The sequence below is a fragment of the Chaetodon auriga genome, chromosome 14, assembly GCF_051107435.1.
Source record: "Chaetodon auriga isolate fChaAug3 chromosome 14, fChaAug3.hap1, whole genome shotgun sequence".
In the NCBI taxonomy this organism is placed as follows: domain Eukaryota; kingdom Metazoa; phylum Chordata; class Actinopteri; order Chaetodontiformes; family Chaetodontidae; genus Chaetodon; species Chaetodon auriga.
The window spans coordinates 9908062-9936005 of record NC_135087.1 but is presented as its reverse complement, the minus strand read 5'-3'; the positions used below and the strand labels follow the sequence as shown (position 1 = coordinate 9936005).

The 27944-nt window shown below is 41.6% G+C and overlaps 1 protein-coding gene across 1 annotated transcript; it reads left to right on the top strand.

The window, feature by feature from the left end:
- Nucleotides 1-5: 5 nt before the first annotated feature.
- On the top strand, nucleotides 6-27615 carry LOC143331223 (uncharacterized protein C14orf132). The gene is made up of 2 exons (XM_076747900.1): nucleotides 6-435; nucleotides 25330-27615. Exons 1-2 carry the CDS (start codon nucleotides 409-411, stop codon nucleotides 25564-25566), a joined length of 264 nt encoding a protein of 87 aa, XP_076604015.1. The 5' UTR covers nucleotides 6-408; the 3' UTR covers nucleotides 25567-27615.
- The last annotated feature ends 329 nt before the right edge of the window (nucleotides 27616-27944 follow it).

Sequence of the window (27944 nt, the reverse complement as noted above, 5' to 3'; positions counted from 1 at the left end):
ACTGAGAAAAATGCAATGACAGGAGGGAGAGCAAAGAGAGACAAAGAGACAGAGGGAGATAGAGTGAGTGAGAGAGAGAGACTTGCACCTCCTTCGTTATATGTGACAGTCCAGCTCCACCGCCTCCTCCTCCTCCTCCTCCTCCGCCTCTTTCTCACTCTCATGCCGTCTCTCGTATCCACATTTCTTAATCTGCTCAGCGGCTGCTCCCGCTTCATGTTACCTCCCTGCATCTCCTCCTCCTCCTACTCCTCCTTCTCATCTTCACTCTTCATCCTCGACATGCTCCTCACGTGAAACTTGCGGAGCCTGTGGACGCCGGGTTCAGGAGGCAAATGCTCTATCGGGGAATAACGACGCACGTTTGCATCCTTCATCTGAGTGCGTTGGCTTGAACGGAGCAACAGTATGGATCTGTCATTCATGGCTGCGCAGGTGAGACATTTCTCCTCCGATCCGGATGAAGATGTTCGGCTCGTCCGAACTTTTTGTTTCATTTGGTTGATTTCATGGGCGTGGCCGGTCAACAAGTTCATGAAGCGCTTTGACAGTCGTACATTTTCTATCTGATCAATATGTATAGATTGATGCATTGACTTTCCCTAACTGGAGAATCTATGTTTATGCCCATAATATTGACATAAAATGTTTGTTGTTGGACTTTATGGTACTTATTTCCTCCCCTTACTGTGTGAAAAGATCAGTTTTGATATTGTGATCCTTTCAAAGTTCATTAGGCTTTAGGTTTTGTTGCAGCTTATAAGAGACCAGGTCTGACTTGGACATACTGTACTTTTGCGTGATTTTGTATCAGAATCTAGAGCAATGGCCATGACTGACCAAAAAATAAAATAAAATAAAATAAAAAATAGATAAATAAATAAAAAATAAAAAGCATAATAACATGAAATTTAACTATAGAATGAGCATTTCATACTGATACTTATTATACTTACTAAATAAATAACACCAGCTTGATTTGACCAAGACGTGTTTTTGCATAGTGAAACATATGAATCCTTCCATTGATTTTGGCTTTGGAGAGAATGTGTTATTGTGCATCTGTTTTGGACATGTGGTTGCTTTTCATTAGCTGATTTAGTGAGCTGTTCCTCCCCTCTCCTCTCTCACTGTCTGGCTGCTTATGGTTTGTCTGGTGCCATCTACTTTGCCATTTTCTGTGCAACTGCTCCTAAATGGTTTGGAGCATTATCTTTGATGCCAGTAGCTGTTCTGCGAGCCAGACTATGCCAAATGCTCCCCGATCTTTTCAGATCAAGGACCCCTAAATAGAAATGCATCAGAGCATGGAGCAATCTGAGGATACATTTTTGTTCAATATGACCTGATTGAGGGAGAGGTGGGGTAACAATAACATCAAAGTCAGCATTGTTCGCTCTATCGTCGTGCAGACTTTTAGTGAGCAAAATAATCAAAGCCACAGTAAAAATTAACATTACATAGGAGGCACAATGTCCTCCAAGGACTTAATGTGCTCTTATGTTTCTAGAAACTTTGGTTTGCAGTGAAGCAGGCTTACAGCAGCACAGCGAAGGAGGCAGACTACTGTCAACCTTAAGGAATCTTTGTGGGCAGCCAGTTACTCATATTCACAACTGGGAATGGTTGAATATGAGAGTGTTTGGAACCACTCAGCTGCAGCTGGGGAGTTTGGCACCAACATGAGTTCGAATGTCTCCTTTGCCCTGACTGTGTGTGTAGATGCGCAGCTATACAGCGAGCTAAACACACTCTCAGTAAAAGGTGAGACAATGAGGTCTCTGAAGCTGCAAGCAAAACAGACGGTATTGGACATCAAATTTAAGTCTGATGAGCATTACAAATCAGAAAAAAATCACCAAAGCATAGACTGTAATGGAGAATAAGGACCTGTTCAGACTGACCTCAGCGATGATCGATCAAAAATAGCTGCTGTTGTGATCACATCTTTGTTGTTCGTGGGGGTTGTTTTTGCTACTCACGTTACTCACAAGAGTGAACAAACACAAATGCAAAGTGAGATATCACTTCGTATTTGGTATGAACACAGCATAAGCATGGTAGTTCGGATGTTCCTGTCCCCAGAAACATTTTCCAGGTCCTTCTGGAGGCTTTCCCAGTCCAGATGAGATATATCATTCCTCCAGAGAGTTCTGTGTCCCCCCTGGGGTCTCGTCCCTTTAGGACATGCCCGGAAAACCTTCAAAGGAACGGACCCAGAAGGCATCCTAATCACACCACCTCAGCTGGCTCCCTTTGCCACTAAGGAGCAGCGGATCTACTCCAAACTCCCTCTGGATCTACGAACTCCCTGTGGATGTCCGAGCTCCCCATGAAGATCAGAGCTCCTCCTCACCTGTCTCTTCAGGCTGAGCCACCGTACGGAGGAAACTCATTTCCGAGTCAACCCGCCTGCCCACCCCCACTTCATACTACTCCCCGCTGGCAGGTGATGGAGGACAATGCATGCACGCACCACCAGACTGAAAAACAGCTCATTCCCCAGTGCACACATGCACACATTGAATCTCGAATGTTCTTGAATCATTTCAGCAGCTGTGCTCATTGTTTTACCCACACCTCATGACCGTGGGCGAGGGTTGGAACGTAGATGAACTGGTTAATCGAAAGGCTCGGCTCCCCCTTCGCCACAATGGTTTGGTGGATCTAACAAAGTCACTGCTATGGAACTCAGCCAGCGGTGGTTGGTACTCGCAACAAGAAGCCAACTGTAGGTGGCAGAATAAAGTTGACAGTTTTTGGGGAAGGTGACAACTATTTAGTACAAGGGGTCATAACCTGGCTTAAATAAGGCTCTGGCTTGCTTCCAGCTGCTCCCCATGACCTCATGACCTCATACCTACTTCTTACTGCTCTTCCAGTTCACCTTCTTTCCCAGCATTCATGCACCTTCTCCTCAACAATACGGCTCTCTCAGACAGCTAATGGCTAATTTTACTGATGTGCAATTCATTCCAGTGCCCTGAGTCACTCCGTAATGGTGACTGTGAATGAAGTCAGGCAAATGTCCCTGGAGTTTTGAAGATTGACTTCACAATGGATGATTTTTTTTGCCCATTCATCTCCGTGTAGCTCTGCCTCCTGCAAATCATTGGACCTTCGCCATCACTTTGTCTCTAAAAGATGACGGATGCCACCATAACCGTTCTCTCCTAAAGACAGTGAAAGTTTTTAAAGAACTCCAACTTAGAGGAGCTAGTTACTGATTTTTCTACCTGTCACCAAGGGTGAAGAATGAGTAGTTTGGGAGGATGTACTGGTCGTTACTGCTGCTGTGTACATCAGAATACATTGATATATCTGTAAGAAACTAAGCTTGGCATGCAGGAAAAACACATCCTCCTAGATAAGATAGATGTCTGTTCAGAGATAATTGGGCTTTTTTTTTTTTTAGCTGCATTTGTCACTCTTCTTTGTTAAAACGGGTTTATATGATAAACATGCTAAATAGCTCTCTGCAGAACAATATGTGCGCTTTTGTGTTTGGTGAACGATTTGCATTTGGCAGCCATGCCTCGCTGGCTTGAAATGAAAAAGGCCATACTTCATTAGGTTGAAAGTGGTGGCATCCTCAAGCATTACAAAACATGGATTAATAGGTGACAATCACAGTGAAGCTTTTGAATACTAATCTGTGGGCAATGAGGCGATTTGTTCTTTATCTTTTCAAATAGGCTGAATTGAGAAATGTTTCTGTTAACTTCCATTAGCGGCTTAGATATTAAGATTTATTTGGAACTTTCGCTCACTTATACATTTCTTTTAAAAAACCGACTACTGGGATCGTTTGTCACATCGTGTACGTCTTTGCAGCTCGTGCAGGATGTCACCGTTGAAATGATGAAAATGGCAAATGTTAAGGTGTAAGAAATGAGCCAGTGTGTTCCCCGCTTACTAACTGATGCTCAGGTCAAGTTTGACGTGTTGTAGACAGGCTCCAGAGCCATCCTGGGCATTTTGCCAGTCTCGCACTTGCTTCAGCCGACAGATCAGCAACACAGGGCAGCAAAACCCTTAAGGCTCTGTCTGTCCAGTACACAGTGACCCACTGGCCTTGGCCTTTTAATAATTTTTGCATGTACACACGGGCATGCATGGAAAGACCTTTTTAGAAATGTATTACAGGCAGTCATTTTCTATGTGTATTTGCTTTCCTTTCCGTTAATTATATGTCTAGACAATCAGACGTGATAGGTCCATATATATCGGCGCCACATTCTCACTTCAGTTTTGTCTTCTCATGACAGGCCATCAGCGTTTCTCATTACTCAATTACTTATTCAGTGAAGCTGTGGCTCTGAGTCATTCTACCTGACAAGGCTGTCCATCTCTGTGTTAGCAAGGACGGATGAGAGTGAGAGGATGAGGATGGAGGGAGTGGTTGACAGCCTCAACACAAACAGAGCCATCTGTATTTACCCACCACACCAGGAGCAGGCTCAGACAGGACTGGCAAATACACTTTGGTTTAATTTCAGTGCCAGAAAGTCAATACAATCAGAGATGATTTTAAATTTAGTAGCTGCGGTTCACTGAATTGTTGCTAATGCAGTCAGCTGCACACACGCTCATGAGCGTAACAGCAGGTTTCTTCGTAATTCGCAAAAGCTTCTTTGATTTTAAGATCAAAATAAAACGGTTGGAGCAAATTACCTCTGATATAAGTGACACAAAGTGGCAGAAAGACTTGGAAAGACATAGCCAAAAGACTTGTTTGTGCGCCACTTCCCCCTGATATGAAGCCAGATATGGAAATGCAGGTTGAATAGTTCACAGATGAGATTATTTTCCTATTAACCAGACTTTTCAAAGCAGCAAACGCCACAAGGCCTATCTCAAGACCATCTTTATTCTCAATTGCATAAAAAATTCAATTACATAATCATGTTATCTCAGTGTGCATTCTTCACACCCGGACGGTCCCCTTTAAAAAATAAATCTCCTGGTCTCCATAGTGAAGGATTATTTGAAGAGTGTAATAATGGCACACCGAGCCTTTTCATCTCTAGGACTTCATTCCCCCTTTGGTCTTTTGTCTGTTTTTTCCACAATTGGCTTTATATGAAAGCTGTAGTGTTCAGATAGAGAAAGCTCGCAACGGCCCCAATTTTCAGCCTCCTTCCACTTTTGTGACCCTGCAGTGTTGTAAACAGGTTGAGAAAATAACAATCACCTTAAGCCAATTAGAAGGAGCTGAATGCACTAGAAAAATCAATGCCTTAAAAGCAGGTGAATCTGTCTTTGTTTGGTCTATTTTCAGCTGCTTTCCAGGAAGAACTCTTTCAGGATTTGAAGCCTTTTCATTTCAGTGTCGTTCATACTTTGTTTTTTTTTTTTTACCAGCACATTTTCTCCCTCCGTGTCTGTATTCTATCATCGTTCAGATAAATCAAACTAAAATTGGCAGAATGTTGTTGAAAGTCAATCCACAGTGGATGTAAATTAGTTTTTTGTGTGTCTGTGCGTACAACACAAATGTGTGACTTCACACAGCCGGCAGGAGCATTCAGAAAGCCTTAAAGTGATGAAGATGCTTGATTATTAATAGATTTGATTTTCACAGCTGGGTTCAAGGACAGGTCAGGCTCCTCGCAGCAGGGCCACTTCATAGTTTACCATATAACATATAATACACTGGAGGCAGGGACATAAAAAAAAAAACACAATGTGCTGCATTTTGGTGGGAGAGGTTTGCTTCGGTGGACTGATTTTTAGGTCATACATCTCCTTAAAAATGACAGTTTATGTTCTCTAGATGTTGCTGATGGTGGAGAGATTCTTCCTGTTCAACTAAGAAATCTTTGTGCTCTTGAAATAATTGGCCAACCACTGGGGAATTGCTCAAATAACTGTTGAAGCAGTCACCAAACATCCTTGTAACCTAACTGAACGTTCGCTAACCCCCTCCCCTGAGCAGCGATTGTCCAAACTTAGCATAAAATCTTCAAAGCTGAAGCAGTGTTGTCAGAGCAAAAGGCACTAGCACTGCGAGGCCATGTGCCAGAAAAGCATTACCAACCAAAAATAAATAATTACCTACCTATTGTTTGCGTTGTGGAAAAATAAGTTCACTACATGTGCTTAGAATGCTTTCCTCTGGTATTTGAAGTATTGTTGATGCAGACTTTATCGCCACCTACTGGCCTGGCATGCTCGTTTGTGTGTATATAATATCTGTTTAAAAAATATTTATACCTGTATGATCAAGGCCTCAGTAGCCGATATGATGTTTGGATGGTGGTTTATTTACACTTTTTTTTTGCTTTCTCCAAAGCCAAAAAACAGCAAAAAAGTAAACAAAGGATTAAGCACTGTTTGCTTTCTCTAATGTAAGTCCAGCTAACTAGCTTAGTACCTACAGCACCTACTTCCAGCTCTCAGGGGATTATCATACTGTATTATTTTGTGGGGTTGTAAATTACGTCTCAAGAAGCCTCATTCAGGACCAGCAACTCCACCGTGTTGTATTTCCTCATTGCCTGGATGCTACTATATCATAGCTAATGTTAGCAGTTCTGTCTTGTTTTTATTGGATTTGGGGAAGTTCACTCTCCAAACAGCCAAACAGCAAAAGTGAAAACTTTTCACTGCACAGAAACAAACATGAAGTTTGAGTTAATTGGCCAAGGAGGGTCCTGCCAGAATGGAGCAGTCTGAGCTTATGTTTTTCTTATCACATGAGGACTAACTAGGTCTGTGCTGTCAATATTGCTTCTTTATCATCATCAGCTGGTGATGATGTTGACTTTTTGTACACAATATCACAGCAAGTACAAAATATTAATGATAAAAATTTGAAGCTGGCTGAAATCAAGGACATGTAATTTTAAAAATAAGAACTTTGAGTGGTGCATCTTAAAATTATCATTGTAAACTGAAATGTGTTGTGCAAGAACAGCTTGACAGCAGCAGCAACAAGGGCAGCGAATCGATCAATTACTAAACTGGGGGACAGAATACAGTGATTGATGAAAATAATGTTTACTGTACATAATTTCCCGTGTCTCCGTGCTATCTTATCTGAACATGTTTGCGCTGTAGACACAAACACCTCCCAGCTGTTTGCACCTGGAATGAGTGATTGCATATTGAAAGAAGTCCAGGGGAGAATAAAAGGAGACTTAATGGACTGTGACAGCCAAGTATGAAGTAATAACATCTTTCCCTGATAGAGCTAACCCCCTAACTGCATGATGCTTCCTATGTAACTGCCTCTCTGATATTCAGCAGGTATGAATTATGTATTCCTACATAAATAATCTATTCTCCACCCATCCTGAGATAATTTCAAAGCAACTTTATCTGTTGTATTGATATGTTTCTGGATAACACTGAGCTATGATTTGGGGTGAAACTTTGAATATTGCCTCAGCCTATTCATCTTATGAAAAAGAAAAAAAAAAAAAAAAAAAGCTCCATGATAACGTTTTTGCCATTAAACCATGCATAAAATTAAAATCTGAATTCAGCTCATGAGCAGCTCTTTTGATGAGAAGGAAACACGGGTGGAAATTATGAGAATTAAACAGTGGGTGGCTGCTCTGCTTTGGTGAAAGCAGGCAAATTGTTGAATGGCAGCAGCTGATTATACACTATTAAGGGAGGAAGCAGAGATGAATTATGATTGTAGTTAAACATCACCATGGCTGCTCTAATTTATTGGGATCAGCATGCATTTTTTGAATCATTAGCATGCTAAACATAAAGTAATAAAACTAGCATGTTATGCAGTAAGTCTACGGCGCGCCTTCTCTGGTTTGCCAGGAGATGTCAGTTAAAATGTTTTCATCCCTGGGTGCAGTTTCAATAAATTGCCAAAGAGTGTGCGGAAAGTGAGGAAAGAAATGATTTCGTCTTGGTCTGAAAGCAGATTTCTCACACGTGCTTTTAAGGTGATTTTCAGGTTGTTTTTTTGAAGAGTTTCTGATGCAGCTTTTCCGCAATTTATGTCACCTCTCTTTTGAGCTTTTAAAAGCAGAGAGACTTCAAACAATGCCGCTATGATAATAACAGCAAAACCTGCTTTTGATATGATCTGTTTTGCTGGGCCTTACTCTTTGAGCTTGACCTTGGGTTTGTTCATAGAAACCTGCCCTGAAACTAATGACAGCACACAGGCAGGCCTTACTCACTCTCTTTCCCTCTCACCTTGTTCAATCTATAAACCAGCTGAGGTTATATTGCACATAATGTACCTTCACTTCTCAAAAAAATACTGTCGCCCCAGGAGAATAATCTTTAGCTTGGAGTTTAAGGTTTCACTGACAGTCTCGGTGTGTTGCCAGAGCTTAAGAACAATCTGACTGTATCTATGCAGCATGACATTATCCGGGATTATGCGACTCCCCTCCCATCAGAACTCAATCACTGTATTTCAGTCTCATAGCTCATTTGTGTCGTATGCATCTGATAATTTAGGCTACAAATGGACTAGTTTCAATTTCCCTGCTGATGAACTCCTCAAAACGTAAATTACACCCTTCCTCTGTGCTAAACTAATGTGTGCTGCTGCTATTGTCTGCAACCAGCTGCTGATATTTTACACCACCAGATTTATAGCAGCTATTTTTGTCTTACGGCACCAGCCAAGCCTCGCTTAATGCTTCGCAGCTCTTATGATGTTGTATATAAAGCAAATCTGACTGTGACCTTCTCGTTTCGGGTGCATGCAACTTTAATGGCCGGATGATGAATCAGGCACTTACAGTACAGTCAGTTGTATTACTTATGGAAATCATTTGGAATGCCCACTGGTATGCATGACTGGTGGACAAGTACACCAAGTTAGATTTTTCTTAAAATGCTGAATTTTTAATGATGCTTACAAGGAGTTGTGAATCAATTCACAGCTCGAGCTTCAAGCTCTTCTTCGCAGATGCTGTGATGTGTTTGAGCTAAATGCCATACTGTTGTATTCACCACACTTTCAGTCCCAAACATGCTCTAATCTCAAGAGTGCGTGTGCATCTATGGTCTCTCTGTTCCTGCTGTGTTTCACTGCTATAACCCGGAGTTATCCACAGAGGGGCAACGAACAACATGATACTTTTTTGAGCTTTCTATCATGATTTCAGGCATTTTGCTCCCGAACTTAGTATTCTGATGAGCTTCTCCGTGTTGCAACCTGTAGTGCAACACAGCAGTGTGGTGTGCAGTGTGGACGTCACATATCCATTTGGGCTTAGAGCTGCTCTGTAATCAGTACATGGCCTCTGCAGGGTTGATGCTGTGTAGGATTACTCTTTACAAACCAGCATCCAAAAAACAAACAAACTTTTAGAAGCAACAGTATTGTTTATTGCGGCAATTACTAATCCAAGACTGTGAACACGCTGTAATTGATTAATTTCACACCTGAAAGTCTTGTTTGCTTCTCTGTGTTGCTCTCAGCTTACAAACAAACACGCAGATGAACAGACGAGGCTCCGTGTTCCAACGCCCACCTCATTGCTCCCTGTGATATATATTCCTCTCACAGTGTGAAAGACATGGAAATCTGTTTATTTACAGCTGTGATTTATGGGCAGAAGGCCCAAAACAATAAATACAGGGCCTTAAAGTGCAAGCTTGTGAGTGTAAAAGCATGTAATCAGATGAATTAGGAATTTTTCTTTACGAAGGAATGATTCACATGTGATTTGGCTGTTGTGGACATGTGTTTGTCACATTATCCATAGACATAAACGTGCCTTGATGCCTCACACTGTGCATGCACACATAGACAGACACATCCTGTAAAAATCATATTAATTCTAGACTGAGGGCATGTATAGTGAGGGAGCCCTGCTCAACTATTACAGTTACACTGTTATAGTATCTGAAAACACTGTAACTAGGCCAACATGGCACTTGCGTGACAAATTCATAGCACCCCCACCCACCACTTCCTCCCATAGGGAAAATACATACAGTAACCATTTAGAAATGCTGATGCCAACCTGCAGCAGTATGTTCAACACTGTAGCAGCGACACCAGTATAAACACGCTAATTTCATTTTACAGCAGTTGTGTTGTTATGCTGGTGGCAATTTACAAGCTATACAAACATTAGAGTCAATCATGGCTTCAACAATGCAAGAACATTTTCTTCTTCTTAGCCCGATCCTGTGCTTCAGCAGAGTCTTAACTGGAATATCTTGCTGTAAATCACCCACTTCAGCCTGATGAATGCCACCTATACACGATTCAGGTGTGTGTTGGTGAGAGTTCATCATTACATTTACAAATGCAATTACAATTTTCATTAGGCAGACCCTTTTATCCAAGGCAACATACATCATTAGTGTAATCAACATGAAAAAAAAAAATGCCACATGCACAATTCTGCCTTTTCTGCTCCATTAGGGGGCAAGTTGCATTCACGTAAATGTTACCAAAGGATAAAAAGACGAATTTCACAACGCAAAGCTTCAAGTCCTGCTGTTGCAAATCAGCAAACAAGTTTAGCAATGTCAGCAAAGTGTCGGTTAGAGGACCTGAAACAACTAGAAAATCTTAACAGTCATCAGAGCAGCACTGTGCTGCAGCGGAAGTAAAGAGGGAATAATTTAACATGAGGTTGATGCTAAATTTAGATGCTAATAAACAGTTCTAAAGCAAAGCAATCCATTACTAATGTGAGTGGCGGTCATGTGACGGTCAGAGATATGAGAAGAGAGAATATTATAGTCAGAAGTAGGTGGTTACACTGTTGGTGCAACAGAGGATGATGGTGGGCAGAGACTTGAAGACCCTGAGGCCGCTGTCAGAGTGAGAATTCTCCAACAGCTGCTGATATGTTTTAAGTTTGTGTGCTGAAATATACCAAAAAGATTTTTCGGTAGCACGTTTGAACCCCAAATTCATTCAGATTATGGCATTATGGTTTCAGGTCAAATGAGTGTTTCCGTGCCTTCATGCCAGCGACAGCTTTGGCTGGAGGCAGTATATTTTCTGGGCTTGAGGATGAACTGATTAGATTTTGGTGGGCAAAGGTCACTGTGACCACACACACACCACTTTTTGGCCAGAACTCAAGAATTTATGCGCTAATCATGACAAAATTTCACACAAATGTCTCACAGGGTAAAATGATGAAATGAGATGAAGTGGATGTAAATGCAACTTGACTGGTTGCCCACAAGTTTTGCCAACACTAAACCTAAAAGGAACAGCTCCAAGTAAGTTGGGGTGAGCTGTACCATCCAGTGAAAATGAGACAATTATATACAGAAGGACAAAAAAATTTCCACAGCTCTTCCTTAAACTGTTGCACCACCACAACCTCCTCCCTGTGCATTGTATTGTGGTAAAGTCAAGCAGTTTTTAGTATGCATAATATACTCATTAGTGTCTCTTTGACAGTGCTAACAGATTACATATTCAAAACATGCTTAGAATTAGTATGGAAGTGGGATACAGCTTTTCCACAGCTTCTTAGCTTTAACAAAGGGGATAATTAATCACGTTTCTCCACCAGATTGACAGTTTGTGACAGCAGCCAGAAGGCTATTACACAAGAGAGGCAACAGAACAAGGGAAAATAATTGTTAGGGTGCTTTTAATGTAAAAATAGAGCAAAAAAGACCCCAAACAATATAGGAACGGAGGCTCTGAGGACTTGAAACGTGTTATGATTAATTTATATTTGACAGGAAGAGTGGTGGTTCAGAGGGGTCTGCAGCACTAGCTGAAGGTTGACAACACTGTGCACAACAAGAAACCCTGCAGTGCTTGACTGGCTGATCAGGAGAGTGATTTTTATTAATAACCCCTACAGCCTATTCTTGTGATACATTCCACACGCACGGTACAAAGAGAAAATTTGCTGACAGTGCTTGATAAGAGTGTGGGTCTACTGAAAGGTCTTGTTTCAATCAAATTTAGTCTTTTTTGAACTTAAAAGTTGTCTCCAATAAAACTGAGCAGAACAGTAAACACGTAATTATGTCTACATGCAGTATGTGTGCCTGCAAAAGTGTGTGTCTTGTGTGCACGTTCACTTCAATGCATACTGTTTGTGCAAGTGAGAGAAATTCCTTCCATCTGTCTATTGTCTCTGAATAACTCCTGCTACCTTTCATTTCCCAGTAGAGTTATCTCACAGGAAGACACAGCACTACAGTGTAAGTCGCTGCGGATAAAAGCATCTGCCAAATGAATAAATGAACACATGTAAATATAAATATATCATGGTATGTGTGATGACTCGCATGGACTCTTGTATGGACCTCAGTTCATTATTTGTTTTAGTTTGTAGTTGCTTACCTTCATGGCCTCCAGTTTGTTTAACATCCTGCCATTGTTCAGTTTCCCGCCAGTTTTACTCATCACCTGCTCTCTATTAGTCAATCAGTCCTCCAAGCTGTTCATCACCTCTTTACCTGGCTGTCTTAGTGCACCTCACAGACCAGCTGAGCACACTGAATTGGTGACACAAATCCGGGTTGTTCACCTTGAAACTGTGGTGGTTGTGTAGATCTTCTGGGCTTGAAGACGTGTGTGAAGCATCCACGTTTTACAGTTTGTAGCTTCTTTGCAGCAACATCTGAAGCACTGTAGTCCACCACAGGCTCATTGAATCAGCTGATACTGAGCTTCAGGTGATTGTTGTTGCACCGTGTGATGAAGCTCTCTATCAGTCCTCTGTGCTCCTCTGGAAAATAGTCTCTTACGTGAAGACAGCATGTTTCTCACTGGAAATTATTCACTGGAATCACACATATCAATGTAATGATGGTTTCCCATTTGCCAAAAAAGACACTTAATGCCTTTTCTTGAATTTCTTCAGTGTTCACTGCATATATTAATTGATATATATATAGTTTGGACAAACATGGATGTAAACTGCAGCTTGACTCCTTGGTAGAGACATACCCCTTTCTCATGCATCACAGGCTTTTCTTTCGACTTGTTGACTGTTTTTGCACTTTTTTGTCTGATATTTGTCTGCTTTGTTCGCCCCATTGACTGCCTGTTTCGTTTTTGACCTCAAGCTACAGAGCAAACTTCTGCTTTTATTCAGTGTTTGTGTGATTGTATTTGAGTCTTTTTCAGTTCGGGCCATCTCAGTGTGTGGGGTCATGCAAATCACTTTAGCTGTAGAATACAGAATGAAACAGACAGGATATCAAAGGAAAAACTGCAGAAGTATGTGAATACAAATTGTCCAGTTTAAGAGAAAAAGACAAAAGGAGCTGAGGAGCAAATGCTGCTTCACGGAGTCATTTATGATAACTGTGACACAGGAACTATACATATTCCATGCATGTCATAAGAGGGTGCAAGGTTTGTCTGATCATTTGCAGCAAGACGAGAGGAAAATTAAATTAGGAGTTAAAAAGGGATCTGAGAACAAATGCAGCGAGTTGATATAATACCAGATTCAGAAAGGAGAGGGTGACATGAGGTGTTTTACTTCATGAGGAGATGACTTTTCAGCCTGCATGAAATGAGAGTGACTCTGCTGTTCTGAAGTCACTGCAGCCTCGAGGAGCCAGGAGCGAAAAGATTTGAGACCAGAGATGACAAGGTCAGAGCAGACAGAGCTAAAAGAGACGGTAGACGACGGGAGAGTGAGGTCTGGCGTCCAGGACTGAACCGTGAGCTGGAGGCTTGGTCGGGCTTGGGGGGAGCGCAGATCTCCTCTCCGCCTTGTAGGGCTTTGAAGTGAGAAAAGGGATGTGAATTTGAGGAGGTTGTTCTTACTGCCATTTTGTTAATACAATAGTGTCCCCTGTGTATTGTAATTCACATTTCAACAGTGAGCTTAACACACTTTAATTTTACTTTCAGCTCTCTGCCAACATTGTGTTCGCACTAATGGAGCTAAATGTATTGAAACCTTCAAACCAAGTATTTTTATTCAGACATCAGCACATTTTCCAGCCATGTTTGTGGCAACTGAATTAGATATTTTAAGCCAAAATATGATCTTTTCCTAATCCTAACCAAGTGCTTTTTGTGCCTTAACCTAACCAGACCAGGCTGTGCGATTGTTTTTAAAAATGATCTTTTATCCACAAATGTTGGCCAACGTGAACCCTGAACGTGAACACATGGACGATCTGATAGTAAAAATGAGATTTAGTTGATGGCTGAACTACAATGAGAGCTTTTCATCTCTGGAGTGACTGACTGTGTTTACACAACTATCAGAATCTGTCAGGCTCATTTTCTCTACTAATGATTACTTACAAGTAGTCTAAAGAATGTATACACATGAGCAGGACAGAGCAGTGCCATGAATCACAGAGCTGGAGTGGCCCTGAGGAAAAGATACTCATCATCTGATAGATAGTGGCCAGAGACATTTCTTCATCATTTTATTGCCATCTGCTTTGCACTCCAGAGATGAAAGTGGATCGGGGGGGGATGTTTCTGCTGGCTTTGTATATTAAGAGAGGGTGCGAAGCAGAGCCAGACCCTGCTGCACCTCACTCCGAAGCAAGTCTTACATGACTGGAGATTCAATTAAGGGCCTCCATCTCTCCGCCTGAGATTTCTCCGTGTTGCACAGTGAATGAGCAGGCGTGGATGGAGCCGTAGGGGCGGCTGACGCCAGCACCGGATCCGCAAAGAGCGTGGTTATCTTTCCTCTGTCATCAGGCAGCTTCTTACACAATCTGTGAAAAGCTGCCCAGATACTGCACCTCCTTATCAGGTTTAATCAGGATGATTTGATTACACAGTGAATCGGCTCTAAAAAGGTACACGATCAGAGAGTGTACTCTTATTTTAGCAAAGTCATGTTTTTACTTGTTTCCATCAACCTCATTATTTCCAATGCAAAGCAGTGAAATTACTCCAGAAACAAGTGTTACATTTGATCATGGCAAGATCACTAAAACTTCTATCTTCACTGGCTTGTTTCCAGGTTTTGCTATGAAGCTTTTATTTTTATTTGATCTTTGCACACTTATCTCTGATGCAACATTTCTCTAAAGAAGCTACAGAATTTTAAATAAGATTTTATGAGTTATGAGCAGCTCCACTTTTTTCTTTGATGCGTCCTCGAGTCTTTTCTTTGTTGTCTGCACCTCACAAGAGCAAGTGCAGGTTTTCGTTTATTTTTGGCATGTCTGAGTGCACTGGGGGAATGAGTTAAGGTGACACCAAACATGAGCATCCCAACAAAAGGGCTCCTTACTTGAATTGCTAAGTTACTGGTTGGATTGTGTGACATTCGGGGTCTGTTGCCGTTGGTTCATATGGCTTTCATTTAGTTTTTTAAATCCAACATGTGCTCAAAGTCAAACAAAGAGCAGAGGCCACAAATGAGTTGTCATTTAACGTGGCTACATTTTACTTTAACAGAAAACGGCAAACAAAATAAAGCAAACAACCCAAATGCAACCGAAACAAAAGGATGGACATCAGGTGAGACAGCTGCCGGCCATAAGCTTATATAGTGTAATCTGTGATCAGCACAGGTGAGCTGAATCTTCCTGATGGGTTTCAGCTCCTCCCTCATGCTCCTGCAAGAGGAGACTCTCTAAAAGACAGGGGGTGCATACCAATTCCCAAATGCATCCATGTTTCCCCCACTTGTGTCTTTTCTTTGCAGCCCTTCCACTGAAGGAGTGAGTGTTTAGAGAGGGGAGATGTCTTTTCTTCTTTCTTCAGTTTGTGATGATGGTGGCACAGCTGGATCAGCTCTCAGTCACATTTTACTGCTCTGTGACTTTTGATGGTCTGGAGTTTGTATTTGTATGTACATGCGCTGTCCAAATGATAACAGGGGTGCACAGTAGCCTCTGCAGCAGCATTTTTAGTCTCTCTGACAGATCAGTCTACTACAGTGGACTCTGAATGCACAATTTATTAGCCTCCATGTTTTATGGAAAGTGGAAATTATGTGTTTTCATTCTATATAATTATGTAAATATCTGACCAACCTGATGAACTGGGGTTTCCCAGCCTCACATATGACTGGATGGAAGCAACAGGAACAATAGAGAGAGGGTACAGATACAGATTAAAGTGGAAAATAACAGATCCTGAGGAGAAAAGTGTTTGTCATGAATGAAGTCAGCTACAGGTCATTTGTTTGTCAGACCGAACAAACAAAGCAAACAAACAGAGATCCATTATTTTTCAACTTAAATCCAAAACCCAGCAGTTTTATATTTGAGCTGGTTTTGCTATTTCTCTCTCCACTTTGTTATAAAACTGCACCGATGTTGTGGTGGAGTATCAGATCAGTATCAGGTCAGCAAACAGACGTCATGCTCCCATGAATAAAGCCTGTTTGCTGTTTGCTCACATGACTGCTTGTGTATTTCTTGGCCCATTCAGAAAGTTCTCCACTGGGGCCCATCATAACCAGCAGCTGCCACTGAGCATGGGAGAGGTAACATGCAACTCCACTGGGCGTGTTTTACGCTGGGATGGGTGGAGATTTTGAGGTGGTGTGCGACATCGCACAGTGAGAAATCTCTGTTGCTATAGCATGACGTGTTCTTTGGTGTAAACTGTACCATAAAACACATGCTGCACATGATCCGGTTTATGCATTTTTAAAATATCTGCTCTTGTGAATAATAAATGGCCCTTAGCTTTGGTGAAAAAGCATTTTTCTGTAGATTTTTAAAAGTATCTCAAAAATGAAGATGTGAATTGTTCATGACTCAGGGTTGAATATGCCAGTGATCTATTTAAGTGCATGGATTTGGCAGTGTGAGAGCAGCATTTTCATGATTAATCGAGCTGTAACTTGAGCTACACACCGGAGTTTCTTTTAAAAATGAAGCCACCAGAGGAAATTTGTTATATATCGTAACTCTTGGAATTCACAGACATGTATTAAGTCAGTAACCTTATGTTACAAAGCCTGAATGATTGCTCCCTACACAAAAAACAGCTGTCTTTAAACAAGACTAACTTCTGTCTCAACAGAGAAGAAGTCTAATCATCCAAACCCACATTTCAAAAGATTACAGAGGATAACAAGTTTTTTTAAGGCTTGTTGGTGACGTGACATTTAAAACAAAACTTATGATCCAGGTCAAAATATGCAGGAGTAAGGACACGCTGAATAAATTTAAGCGGCAGGTTTAGACGTTGGTTACAGTTCAATGAAGTAATTGAATTCAAAGGTCTAAGCGTCTCAATAATAAAGCAATAAAGCATGCATAGAATTTCAGCAGTATAATCTCAAAGCCGAGAGAGGTGTTCACCGCCATAATCAGCCAGAAAGTAAAATAGAATAGTTGTGGAAAAGACTTTCAAGGTTGACAGTTTAATACCAAAGTTTCATCGTCTGTGATTTGAGCTTCTTAATTCCTTGTTTTAGAGAGGAAATGGGGGTGCAGTCAGCACATCTTCCAGAAGATTAAAGATGAAATCTTCCCTCGGAGTCAAAATTTAAAGGTTTTTTTAACTTTGCGGTCCCACTTATTCCCCATCTTCTATCTGTCTGTGTTGTGTTTTAGACGCTGCTGCCAGTTGTCATGTAGCAATGACTACAGAGACTACAGGTTCAGATTTACACATGTAGAGAGTCAGACAGCGGGACAATAGAAACACACACACAGCCTCGTCACTAAAATATTCTCACTTCTCATCTGGCAGGAATAAGAGATCACTCTTTGTTTTTGCTGGATTTTAATGTTTCATAGCTGATGAGTTTAGTTACATCTCAAATTTCAAGTCATCACGCTCCTGCTAATTAGCGACACGTATCAGTGGGCAACGATTCCAGATGTGAACATGCATTATTTCCTCCGCTTCTCATGATTTATAGAGATGTTGTTTTTCAAGCCTTTATTCCTACTTTTTGTGCTGCTATGAGTGCAGATAATGTAGTGAAATCTCATCACACTGAGATCAGGCACACCACTGAGAAACGAAACGCGGAGGCGATACATTTATCATTGATTATATAAAAGAAACTTTCTCCCGTGCTGCACAATTTCCACTGAGCTGACAGATCGGCCAGGGTGTCAAGTGAGGATCACTTGGGCTACACTTGTTCTACTGAGTTATAAGATTTATTAAAAAATGCTGCTGGGCTGCTGAGACGAGGAAAATCAATGAACGCACAGCTGTAAATCTGACCAGCAGGAACCAGGCCTGGAACTAAAGGTCTCACCATTTCTGTGTGGGTGAACAAGCCTCCTTAAAACCTCCTTAAATCTCCCCCCAGATTTATGACAAGACGAGCTATATCGTACAGTACAGACCAAATCTATTGTTTTCACTAAGTGGCTGCTATTGTACAGACGGAGCGGCTACTTTTTTCTGTTACATTTAGGAGATTAATCCTCAATACTGTGATCCCATTTTATTTATTTCCCTGATGTGTGGTGTCCTGAATTGTATGTGAAGTTGATTATAGATGACTCCAGTGCTTCTATAAGTTCTTAGGAGAATCACTGTGTGCACCATTTTAGCTGAGAGAAACTGTCTTTGCCTGTGTCTGAAATCACCCCTATTTACTATATAGGGGGTGAGTAATATAGTGTGAGACATATGCCTTATATAGTGCCTTCTAAAATTCTAATTATCCATAGTGCAAACAGTACTTTCTGCTAACTATCCTATGGCACGCTGCGTCTCATATGTGACACTGCCCCTGTCACAGATGACGCCAAATAACAATGATTCATAACTGTCCAAAATATCAATTTACCGCTCACAATAGAGTCATCTATTATATACGAGGGACTGATTTTGGAGGCCTGTGTCCGTGTACACCAGACTGGCGGGGAGACGGCAGACAACAAGCATCCACCAGCCTCATGCAGCATGCATCCATTTTTTAAACAGCGTTATTTTCCCCAAGTCCCAAATCCACACATGAATTAAATATAAGATATTTTGTTCAGCGATTCTCTTACAACGCCACTGTGATACCACAGGAGGAGTTTCTGAAGTAAACGTACCAACCTGACCCATGTGCCGAGTAAACGCTCAGACGCTTTGATTTCTTTTAGAAGTTATTATTGGTTTGGATGTTATTATCTCAGTGAGATTCGCATGATTTAGCCTGTGAGGTTGCAAAGTGTTTGTGTTTGTTTGTGACTAAATGAGCTTGTTGTGATTGTCAGGCAGTGAGCATTTTCCGCTTTGTATTAACGAAGCGCCGCGTGTTTAATTTGATGTTTTAATCTACACCTGTGGCGGCAGGATGCTGATTGAGTGTTGAGGCAGCAGAGACCAGTGAGCTCGTCAGTAGCATCTGTGTGCAATTACATCTGTGTGCGTCTCCGTAGCTGCTGCTGGGCGAGCCACCGTGCACTGCTGTCAGCCGGCTGAAAAAAGCCTCGTTTGGACAGGATGAGGCTTTTTTTTTTAACATTTTGACATGGCACTGTAGGAAAAGTGCAGGTGTGAATAATGAGATTAATGGCTGAATTCCATTTAAGTGCTTCAGTTTCAGGGTGCTGGTGCTGTGCATGCTGGCTCATTGTCACTCTGTAGTGGCTTTCTGAGGCGCCTGAACAGAGCAGAGCAACTGTTAGGGATATCAGTAACACCTGCACGTTTCCCGCTGTGACAAGTCAAAATGTCTGCTGTGAAACAGGCCTATTAAACTTTGAGGGTGATGTGTGTAAAAGAATGTTCGCACGCTTCCTAAGTGATTTCAGCCATTGCGTTTAAACTCACAGATGAGTGTCATATTCATATATTCGCAGTTCTGTGAAATAGCTCAGACTGTGGTGACATGCCATCAAAAATGTTAAGAAAACAAAGCATGATGCAAGGAAAGTGACGCCACCACAATACATGACACACTCAAACACACATGCAAACAAAGATGTGCGTGCATAAAATATGAGTAAGTTCAACGATTGTGAAACATTTTAAAATCATGTTGTAGTTCAAACTCGAGGGGTATGCATCTTTTTCAAAGCACTGCAGCATGCACAGTTAATTTCCCCGTCTCAGATCCCTTGACAGAGGAGTCTGTACAGCACTGATGATGAAACAGATACAGCTAAACTGTAAGACATTAACACTGCGTGGTGCTGCGAGGACTAATGGCTGGTCCACATGTACACAGGTAGTTTTTAACAGGGCTTTGTTCTCAAAAATAATTGCCTTTGACACAAGTACTGTTTTAAAAACACTCTCCATCCATTAAGGAAATGCATATAACTCTAATGAATCAGAAGCCTGTAAGAAAGCTATTACTGGGAAGCTACCAGCAACCAGAGGTCCAACAGGGTCTCGTCCAAACCCAGCGACACAGTAGGTGGTGTCTGTGTCGTGGGAGTGTTGGATTATGTAGCAGCTCTGATGTTTTTGTTCCTCAATTAAAGTGGAAGAGGAGCTGTACATCTATGTCTAAACATGCAAAAAGTCCTGTTAGCAAAGTTAGCACCGGCACTATTTTGGTCACGTCCGCCTCATGTAAACAAAGGAGAGACCCACTCTGACATCACGACATCAACTAATTTTTTCCTGTTTACACATCAACACTGCAAACTCAGTTTCTGAATGTGCTCACCCTGGAAGTTTCCAAAAGCTGTTTTCAGTGACCTAAAACTGCGTTTGTGTGTGGACAAAAGTCCAAAACCCATAGAAAAATGCCAGCGCATGTGTGGATTGAGTACAAAACTTTCTGACCTGCACAGAGAGAGAACTCCCGTCGAGTTCTGTCTTTAAAAAGCCTTTCCTTCAAATCTGCTGAAAAAGGGCGACTTTTGTTCATATCAAAACCCAACAAATCAAGAAGCAAAACGTCTCTGAAATCTCACAGTGCAATCTCGTGTGTCCTTGTGTCCTACATCGATCTGCTCTAACGTCATGGCAGAAGTGAGACTTCAGAGCAAACAAACAAATCCAGAAAAGAGGACATCATGTGGAGAGGAATGTGAAGCCCATGGTAGTGCCTGGTCACACAGTCCTGTAGTCAGTTATAGAGCAGAGATGGTTGTGACAGTCCAGAGAATCGACAGCTGTGTGTTTTCATCGATTGTGGCGTCATGTCCAACACAAGTCCAGTCTTTACACAGCAGGGTGCCGCCTCTGTCCCTGTTTCCCCTCATACAGTTCATTCTCTGAGCTGCACGTTGAAGTTTGTTCCCCACAAGGACACAAGTATCGATTTAGGTGTGAGACTGACCTCAAATTATCCCTGAGTGCAGAAAACCGACTTGTTTCCTCAGATTTTTGTCTTAACAGCTGTGCTTGAGTGCTTCCTTGGTTGGGTATATGTTTTGGTTTCACCGCTATTCAAAGACGTTTATTTGGGTTTTTGCTTGTTTGTTCCAAAGCCATTTCACTGAGCACTTACTGGTGGCGACATCCCAGAGGAGGCAATTACAGTGCTTTCTATTTCACAATTACTGTGATCATCCGTGTAGGATGGCACAGCTCTAGGAACAGCTGGGACGAATAAATCAAAGCTGTGAGAGCGGAGCAGGTGGAAATCGTACAGTGAGAGGAACTTCACTGTATCGTCGACCACAGATTGTGGTTTTTTGCTGTGTGGAGTATTTGCACAGGTGTAGGCATCACTCAGAGCCAAGACAGTGTGAAATAGGCAAGTCAGGAGATTTCTCTGGCGTTGGTTAATGGAGGGAAGTTACTTTACAGATGATTTCACACAACTGAATGAAACAGTTGTTTACCTTTAATCCAGTTAATTTCCCTCAACATCGACAACATTAAATCCAAACTTCCAAAATGTGAAGGATTTTCATGGGTTGGAGATGTTAATGGTGGTTTGAAAGGGACAAAAAAAAAAAGTATTTTTTCGCTCACCTTTAACAGTGTCAAGCCATGCAGATAGATGCTTAGACTTCTGCCACCACCCCAGTACAATGGGGTTGAATGTAATTTTGTACTGTTCAAAGGACTGAAAGAAATCCACTTGAAATATTCAGTGGCTACATGCCTTTCAAGAAACAATGTCCTGGTTACTTTGAATAATCCACGGGCCTCTCTGAACACCTCTCGTTTTCTACCTCCTGCCGCAGAAAAAGTCCCTTTCATAGCTCTCTGAACTCAGCATTTGTGCTAATGTTACCGTCTTCCTTTACACACGAGGGATGTACGTTTGAAACACGTTTGATTACAGAAATTGCTAATATCTCACCTGCAATGTTTGGCCGTGCTTCTGGTGTTTATCTCACTGGACATGAATCCATTAACACGTAGTCACCGTGTGCATCTTGGATGTGTCAGATAGCTGCTGGATATCTAAAAAGTTAAGTGTGAATTCTTCCAAGATGCTTTCAAGGTGGATTAATGTCTGTTTTCAGAGAGTGGCATAAAAAATAGGATGTATGACTGTTTTTTTTACCCTTAGATATAGGATTATTGCTTTTGCCTTTGTTTACCTGATGCGTTTAAACCAGTGAAATCTACAAACACAAACACAAAAGTGCTTTCAAAAAATAGCCTCTTGAAGTCCACGTTAGCTCTATTTTTATTCTTTTGTAATGCAGAAGAGTAAAAAAACACTTGGGCTGATGCCCTCCAGAGCTGACACACTTCAAGAGACTTTCCCAGCCTGAGCGTGAACCTGTTTGCATTCAGTTTTAATTTAAGATCTAAAGAACTACTCCAGACAACCTGGGAAATGAGGCCACTTTCACACTTTCTGAGTCTTTAAGCTGTGTGTTCAGGAGGCTTTCTGTGAGGCGGTGCTTGTTGAAGGTGTTTACCGTAAGGCTGGAGATGTGAGTGTGTGTGGTTTCCAGGAAACTTTGGTCAGTCGTATAACTTCATTGCTGAAATCATTCACCCATGTCCTGTAAGTCAACAAGCGTGGGTTTCCTGGCAGTAATGTGAAGGGGATGACCTCCTTTGCCCGAGTAAGTGCTCAGATGCTCCTTCTCCAGGTCTCTGTTTCCCTCTTTTCCATTAGCGCTTAACTGCTTTCTGCACTAACCCCATGTGTATGATCCACGTGGGAGTTGTGGGCTCGGATGAATGGATAGACGAGCCTCTTGAAGAATTATGATATACTACTGACATGTAATCACAACACTTATCTAAATGTACTATATATACATAGACATACCATCTCCCAAAAATAGCGAATCTAGGCAATCAAATATTTAGATTCAGGCTCACTACTCGAATATTTTTGCACACACTCCCAGTACCCACTGCATTTGATTCGGTACACTTCCCCATTTATGCAAACAGCTCACTCCTGTGGACAATGAGTTACTTATAAATAAAACATAAATATAAAGAATGCAGACAGGGTTGAGAGCTTCAGTTATCATCCGACTGAACGTTGGATTAAGATAGATGCGGCCTTGAATGCGGGATAAGGTTTTTAACATTGCGGCGTCTGGAGATCACAGTGTGGTGTGGCTTTAAAAAATGAGAAATCTAATGAGCAGCATGTTGATGAGAGAGACAAAACAGATTCTGGCAGCTCGAGCTCCTCATGCAGATCAATGTGTACCAGAATAAAATAAGAAAAGACAGAAAAATGAAATATTATCACTGTCAACACTTCATTTTGTTCACAGTTGGTTATGTTGGTTAGATAATTTATTGTACCGTGCACATACAGGTGCAAAATCTAGCACAGCCCTTCTTCAATCACAATTCAATTAATCATGCAGCCAGAAAAATGAAACACCAGTCCACATCAATGCCCACCTCACCGCTGTTACACAGCAAACCAAACAGGCTAAACATATGCAGGGACACGCCTGCAGGACAGCTTGAGACATTTTATAGCTTTAAAGAGGATTTTAGTTTTTTATTTTTTAAACTTCATGGTTCTCTGTACTCCCACACTTTGATATTAATGCACTGGTGGTTGAGTTTCCAATGTGTGTCTTGAAATATTTTAATTAATGATCGTTTTTAGATGTTTATCACTCTGGGTAGGTTGGATGGGTAACCAATCAGACCACTGGGACAGTATTGCTATGTGTGTGGTGACCATGTTTTAACATGATCCACTGAGGATTGTCCATTTAAGTAAATTACTGGTTCCTCATTGATGCTAATTTCCAACATGTGATGTGTGCAGCACTATCAGATATGAATCTGCTCATACTAGAATAAAGCTATGTTAAAACGGATAATAGGTGCATGTGAGTTTTGTAGCAGGGGGAATCAGCAGTTACAGTTACTGAGTGGGGGGCAGGGAGACTCAGGTTGGTGAACTTCATGCATGCCTGTCTGCCTCCATCATGCTCATGTGAACAGCAGGCGCTCCACAGGATGTGTCATGTCATTATTCACCACCAGGGGCCAATGAGCAGGGAGCAGCACAACGCTTTCTAAACAGTGTTTTCCCCAGTGCGAGGGAAGACCTGAAGTGTGTGTGTGTGTCTTAATGTCTTTGTGCAACAGAGGGCGAGTGAGTGGGAGTGGGAGAGAGAGTGAAGGTGAGCAAATGAGCAAGCGAGAGAGAATTTGAGTGTACGCGAGTGCTCAACGTCCCTTCGAGGTATTTTTAGCATTGTTTTTCAATATCTTCAGCGGAGTCTGTTTTCCAGTCTGAGCGAGGGACGGGTCTCTCATGCATTTCCCAATCATATACCCTGATACGGAGACACACACACACGCTCACACACAAACACACATGAGAGCATTCAGTTGCTTCTGCTCTAACGGCCAATCTTCACAGGGCTCCGATTGTCCCAAGCAATAAATCATTTCCACTTGCCACACCTGAAATATTTATTCCACGTTAATCAGGCACTACTTTCTAAATACACACACTCAGCAGTGTGTGAGACAGAGTGAGACCCTGCATGTCACTGTGGGAAACCTTGCAACCATTTGCTAATGATGTCGTGATGCAGCTACCTCTCGTTTCTTTTAATATAGCTTTCAGACTCGCTAACGCACAACCAGCGGGAAGAAATCATGCGATGATTGTCAGGAAAGGCAAGATTTCTCTTTGAGGTTCGACTCGCTGAACTATGAGTGTAAAGTGGCTTGTTTTTATCAGGTTTTCTATTTTCGCAGACCAACGCTGTCAAAAAAATGTAAAGTCACTGAACGCATCATCAGTCTTACTGTTGAATGAAGCATGACAGAGCTATGCTAGCAGCTCTGTGAGGCTGCAAGGCAGCGCTTGGAGCTGATTGTTAACTTCAGCATGCTCACATGCTCATAATGCTAACATACTGGTGTTTTGCAGGTCTAATATTAACCATGTTCACCATCTTAGTTTAGTGTGGAGGTCTTTATTTGTCCAGGTATTTAAAGAACTGGAAAAAATGCAAGATTTGTCCTGTTGACAGAGGCATATGTATAGAGTCCATGACCTCAGTGTCCTCAGGAGTGGTGTGATATGAAATGTCTCGCTTCCCCTCATACTGTTCTTCAAATGCAGATTGACTCAAAGTGCCAAAACTGAAATATTCTTTAACTTTTCTCCTCACTTTCCCTCCTAGATCCCAGTAATGACTGGAGCCTTCATGGACTCCTCGCCCAATGACGACTACAGCGGCGAGCACTCGCTCTTCAACTCCTCGGCGAGCGTCCACGCCGCTGCCTCGGCCGCCTCAGTACACGGCCAGCAGGACGAGTCGCAGTCCATGTCCAGCGATGCCATATGGCTCTGGATCGCCATCATCGCCACCATCGGAAACATTGTGGTGGTGGGCGTTGTCTACGCCTGCACTTTCTGATGAACACATGCTTACAGAGACAAACACACACACACACACACACACATAGACACACATGCTTTTTCCGGATGTCTGGACCCCTGAGTGAGGCCACACTTTGTAGACAGACACACATACTCTCTCTCTATGTCTCTCTCTCTGTCTCTCTTTCCCTCACACTTGGCTCTTGCATCAGTTTGGTCCCTAAGGATGTGGAAGTCGTGATACTAGACAATGACATATAGACTACCATATTTCTTCATGCAGGGGAAACACTGGGACTTGGCTGCATTTGCATTTTCGGATGCTACAAATGGAAGTTTGAAAAGAAGCTTTTGTGCACAACAGCTCTTTAGTTGAAAACAGACACATCAGACCTGTGCTTGCGAGCGAGAGTCAAAGGAACTGTTACAGGAAATGTTTTTTGTTTTTTTTTTTTAGCTTAAGTTTGTTTCCATGTTTCTCCTCAGACAACACCGTCACTTGTAATTCAGAGATGAGAATGGAGATTAAATGGGGCTTAAGATTCAGGTTGATCCGGGCCATCTTAAGCATCCACCAGATAGCTGCTAAGCAATTTAGGGCAGTGCTGTTTCATCATGCGGCTGAACAGAGACGGCGAATGCTAAAACATTCACAACAGTACTGGCATTATTTCCATGTCAGGCAGCCCAGAGACCCAGGATGTTAGCTCATTTAAGGACTAATTTGTGGGTGAAACATCGTATGGACACTGATCATCAGTGTATATAGTATGTTTCTAATTAAGAAATAAATAAGACACTGACTAACATTAAACTCATGTTGCTACACATTTAAAATGTAATAAAAAATGCTCTCTGCGATGTGAACTCAGTTATACACGATGAATGATAACTTTATAATTAGATGTGTGGTGTAAAACTAAGTCAACCCCTTTGAAATGAACGGTCTTCTTGTCAAATACCTGCAGTAATATTCACCAGGGATTTAGAAATATTAGAAAATCTAATTGTATTGTCATGGTCTGTTCAGTATGTTTGGATATTATCTACAGATGTTAACAAAATACAATTAAGAACGCACAAACTGAATCGTGAGATGACGTAGCCTACTTAACTCATTGCACCTGATTTTGTAGTTTTCTTTTTGTAAAATACAGCTTGTAACAGTACTTTATATCACTCAGAATTAATAGTGTCAGCAATAGAAGGTGCAGTTTACTGATATTACAGATGTGTAAGGGCAGATGTGGCAGATTGGTAAATGTATGTGTTCAAAAGCAGTTAAGCACTGATCAGATCTCTGGTGAACCTTGTGATAATGTGAGTGTGGAAAGGATGCCTTATTTTGAAATGAGCTGTTCCTCTCACTGTTCAGTAAATTAGTTTTGTGTTACCATGGAATCTGGAGGCAGCTGTCTCCATGGCAACTAATCCTCATCCTAATTGGGAACAATGTGTGAGACTCAGGCATTAACCTGCAGCCACAGACGCCATTTCGGCTTTTATACAATTTCGAGCATTTAGTGAGCGCTCCTACACAAAGGAAATCACCGCACTGCATTTACACAAACGTCACATCTGCTAACCGTTGAATGTCTGAACTTTGCTAATTACATGTGCTTTGCTTACACAAGCTGTTAATTTAGTTTCTCCAAATGTAAATTCAAAGTCAGCGAGGAGCTTTAATTTGTCAGATTTAGACAGAGAGAGAAACAGAAAGAGAGAGCTCTTTTTTCTGTAAAACTTACATCTCTTCTGGGATTTAGGAGATAATATCAATGTGCTTTAGGTTAAAAGACGCAAACCTGTCTTGTGAACACTCAAATGTTCATACACTGCTGATTAGCCTACAATACTAGCTTATTATATCAACTATATCCATGTAAGGAGAAATTCAGATACACAATAGTCTAATCTCTGTTATTATTAGTATACTTGTACAATGTTCAAAGAAGGACTTTTCAAGCCTGTTATTTTTAATAATGGTTCATGTAGAAATACTGTATTTAGACATGTTGTAAACCACATACACAATGCTCCTTTTGTAAAGACATATGCTATTAAAATTTCTGTATGAATGCACTTTATTTTTTTTCTGTTGACAAAAGAAGCTCATGTGTCCACAGAAGCAGTTCATCCGGACTGTAAGTCTCAAGTGAAGAGTGATTCACTGGAAACACTGTTGGCTAATGCAAACTTTTGGCTTTGGGCACAGTGCTCCATCATGTGAGAAGGTGTTTTAGCTCCATCTTTTCTACGCTTGAATCACCTGGCATTGCTCCTAGTGAAGCCAACCCACTGACAGACATCACCAGTTGCTGCTGAGCCATCAGGTGAGATTGATGCACAGCTTAGATGGCGCCATCTGTCATTTTGACACAGGCACAAGTTGTTTAGAAACCACCTGGACTTGCT

Bases quoted from the DNA above. Each gene is read 5' to 3' on its own strand.
- LOC143331223 (XM_076747900.1), top strand. From the start codon at position 409: ATGGATCTGTCATTCATGGCTGCGCAG. The intron at 436-25,329 runs GTGAGACATTTC...TTTCCCTCCTAG, and splicing joins TGTCATTCATGGCTGCGCAG to ATCCCAGTAATGACTGGAGC.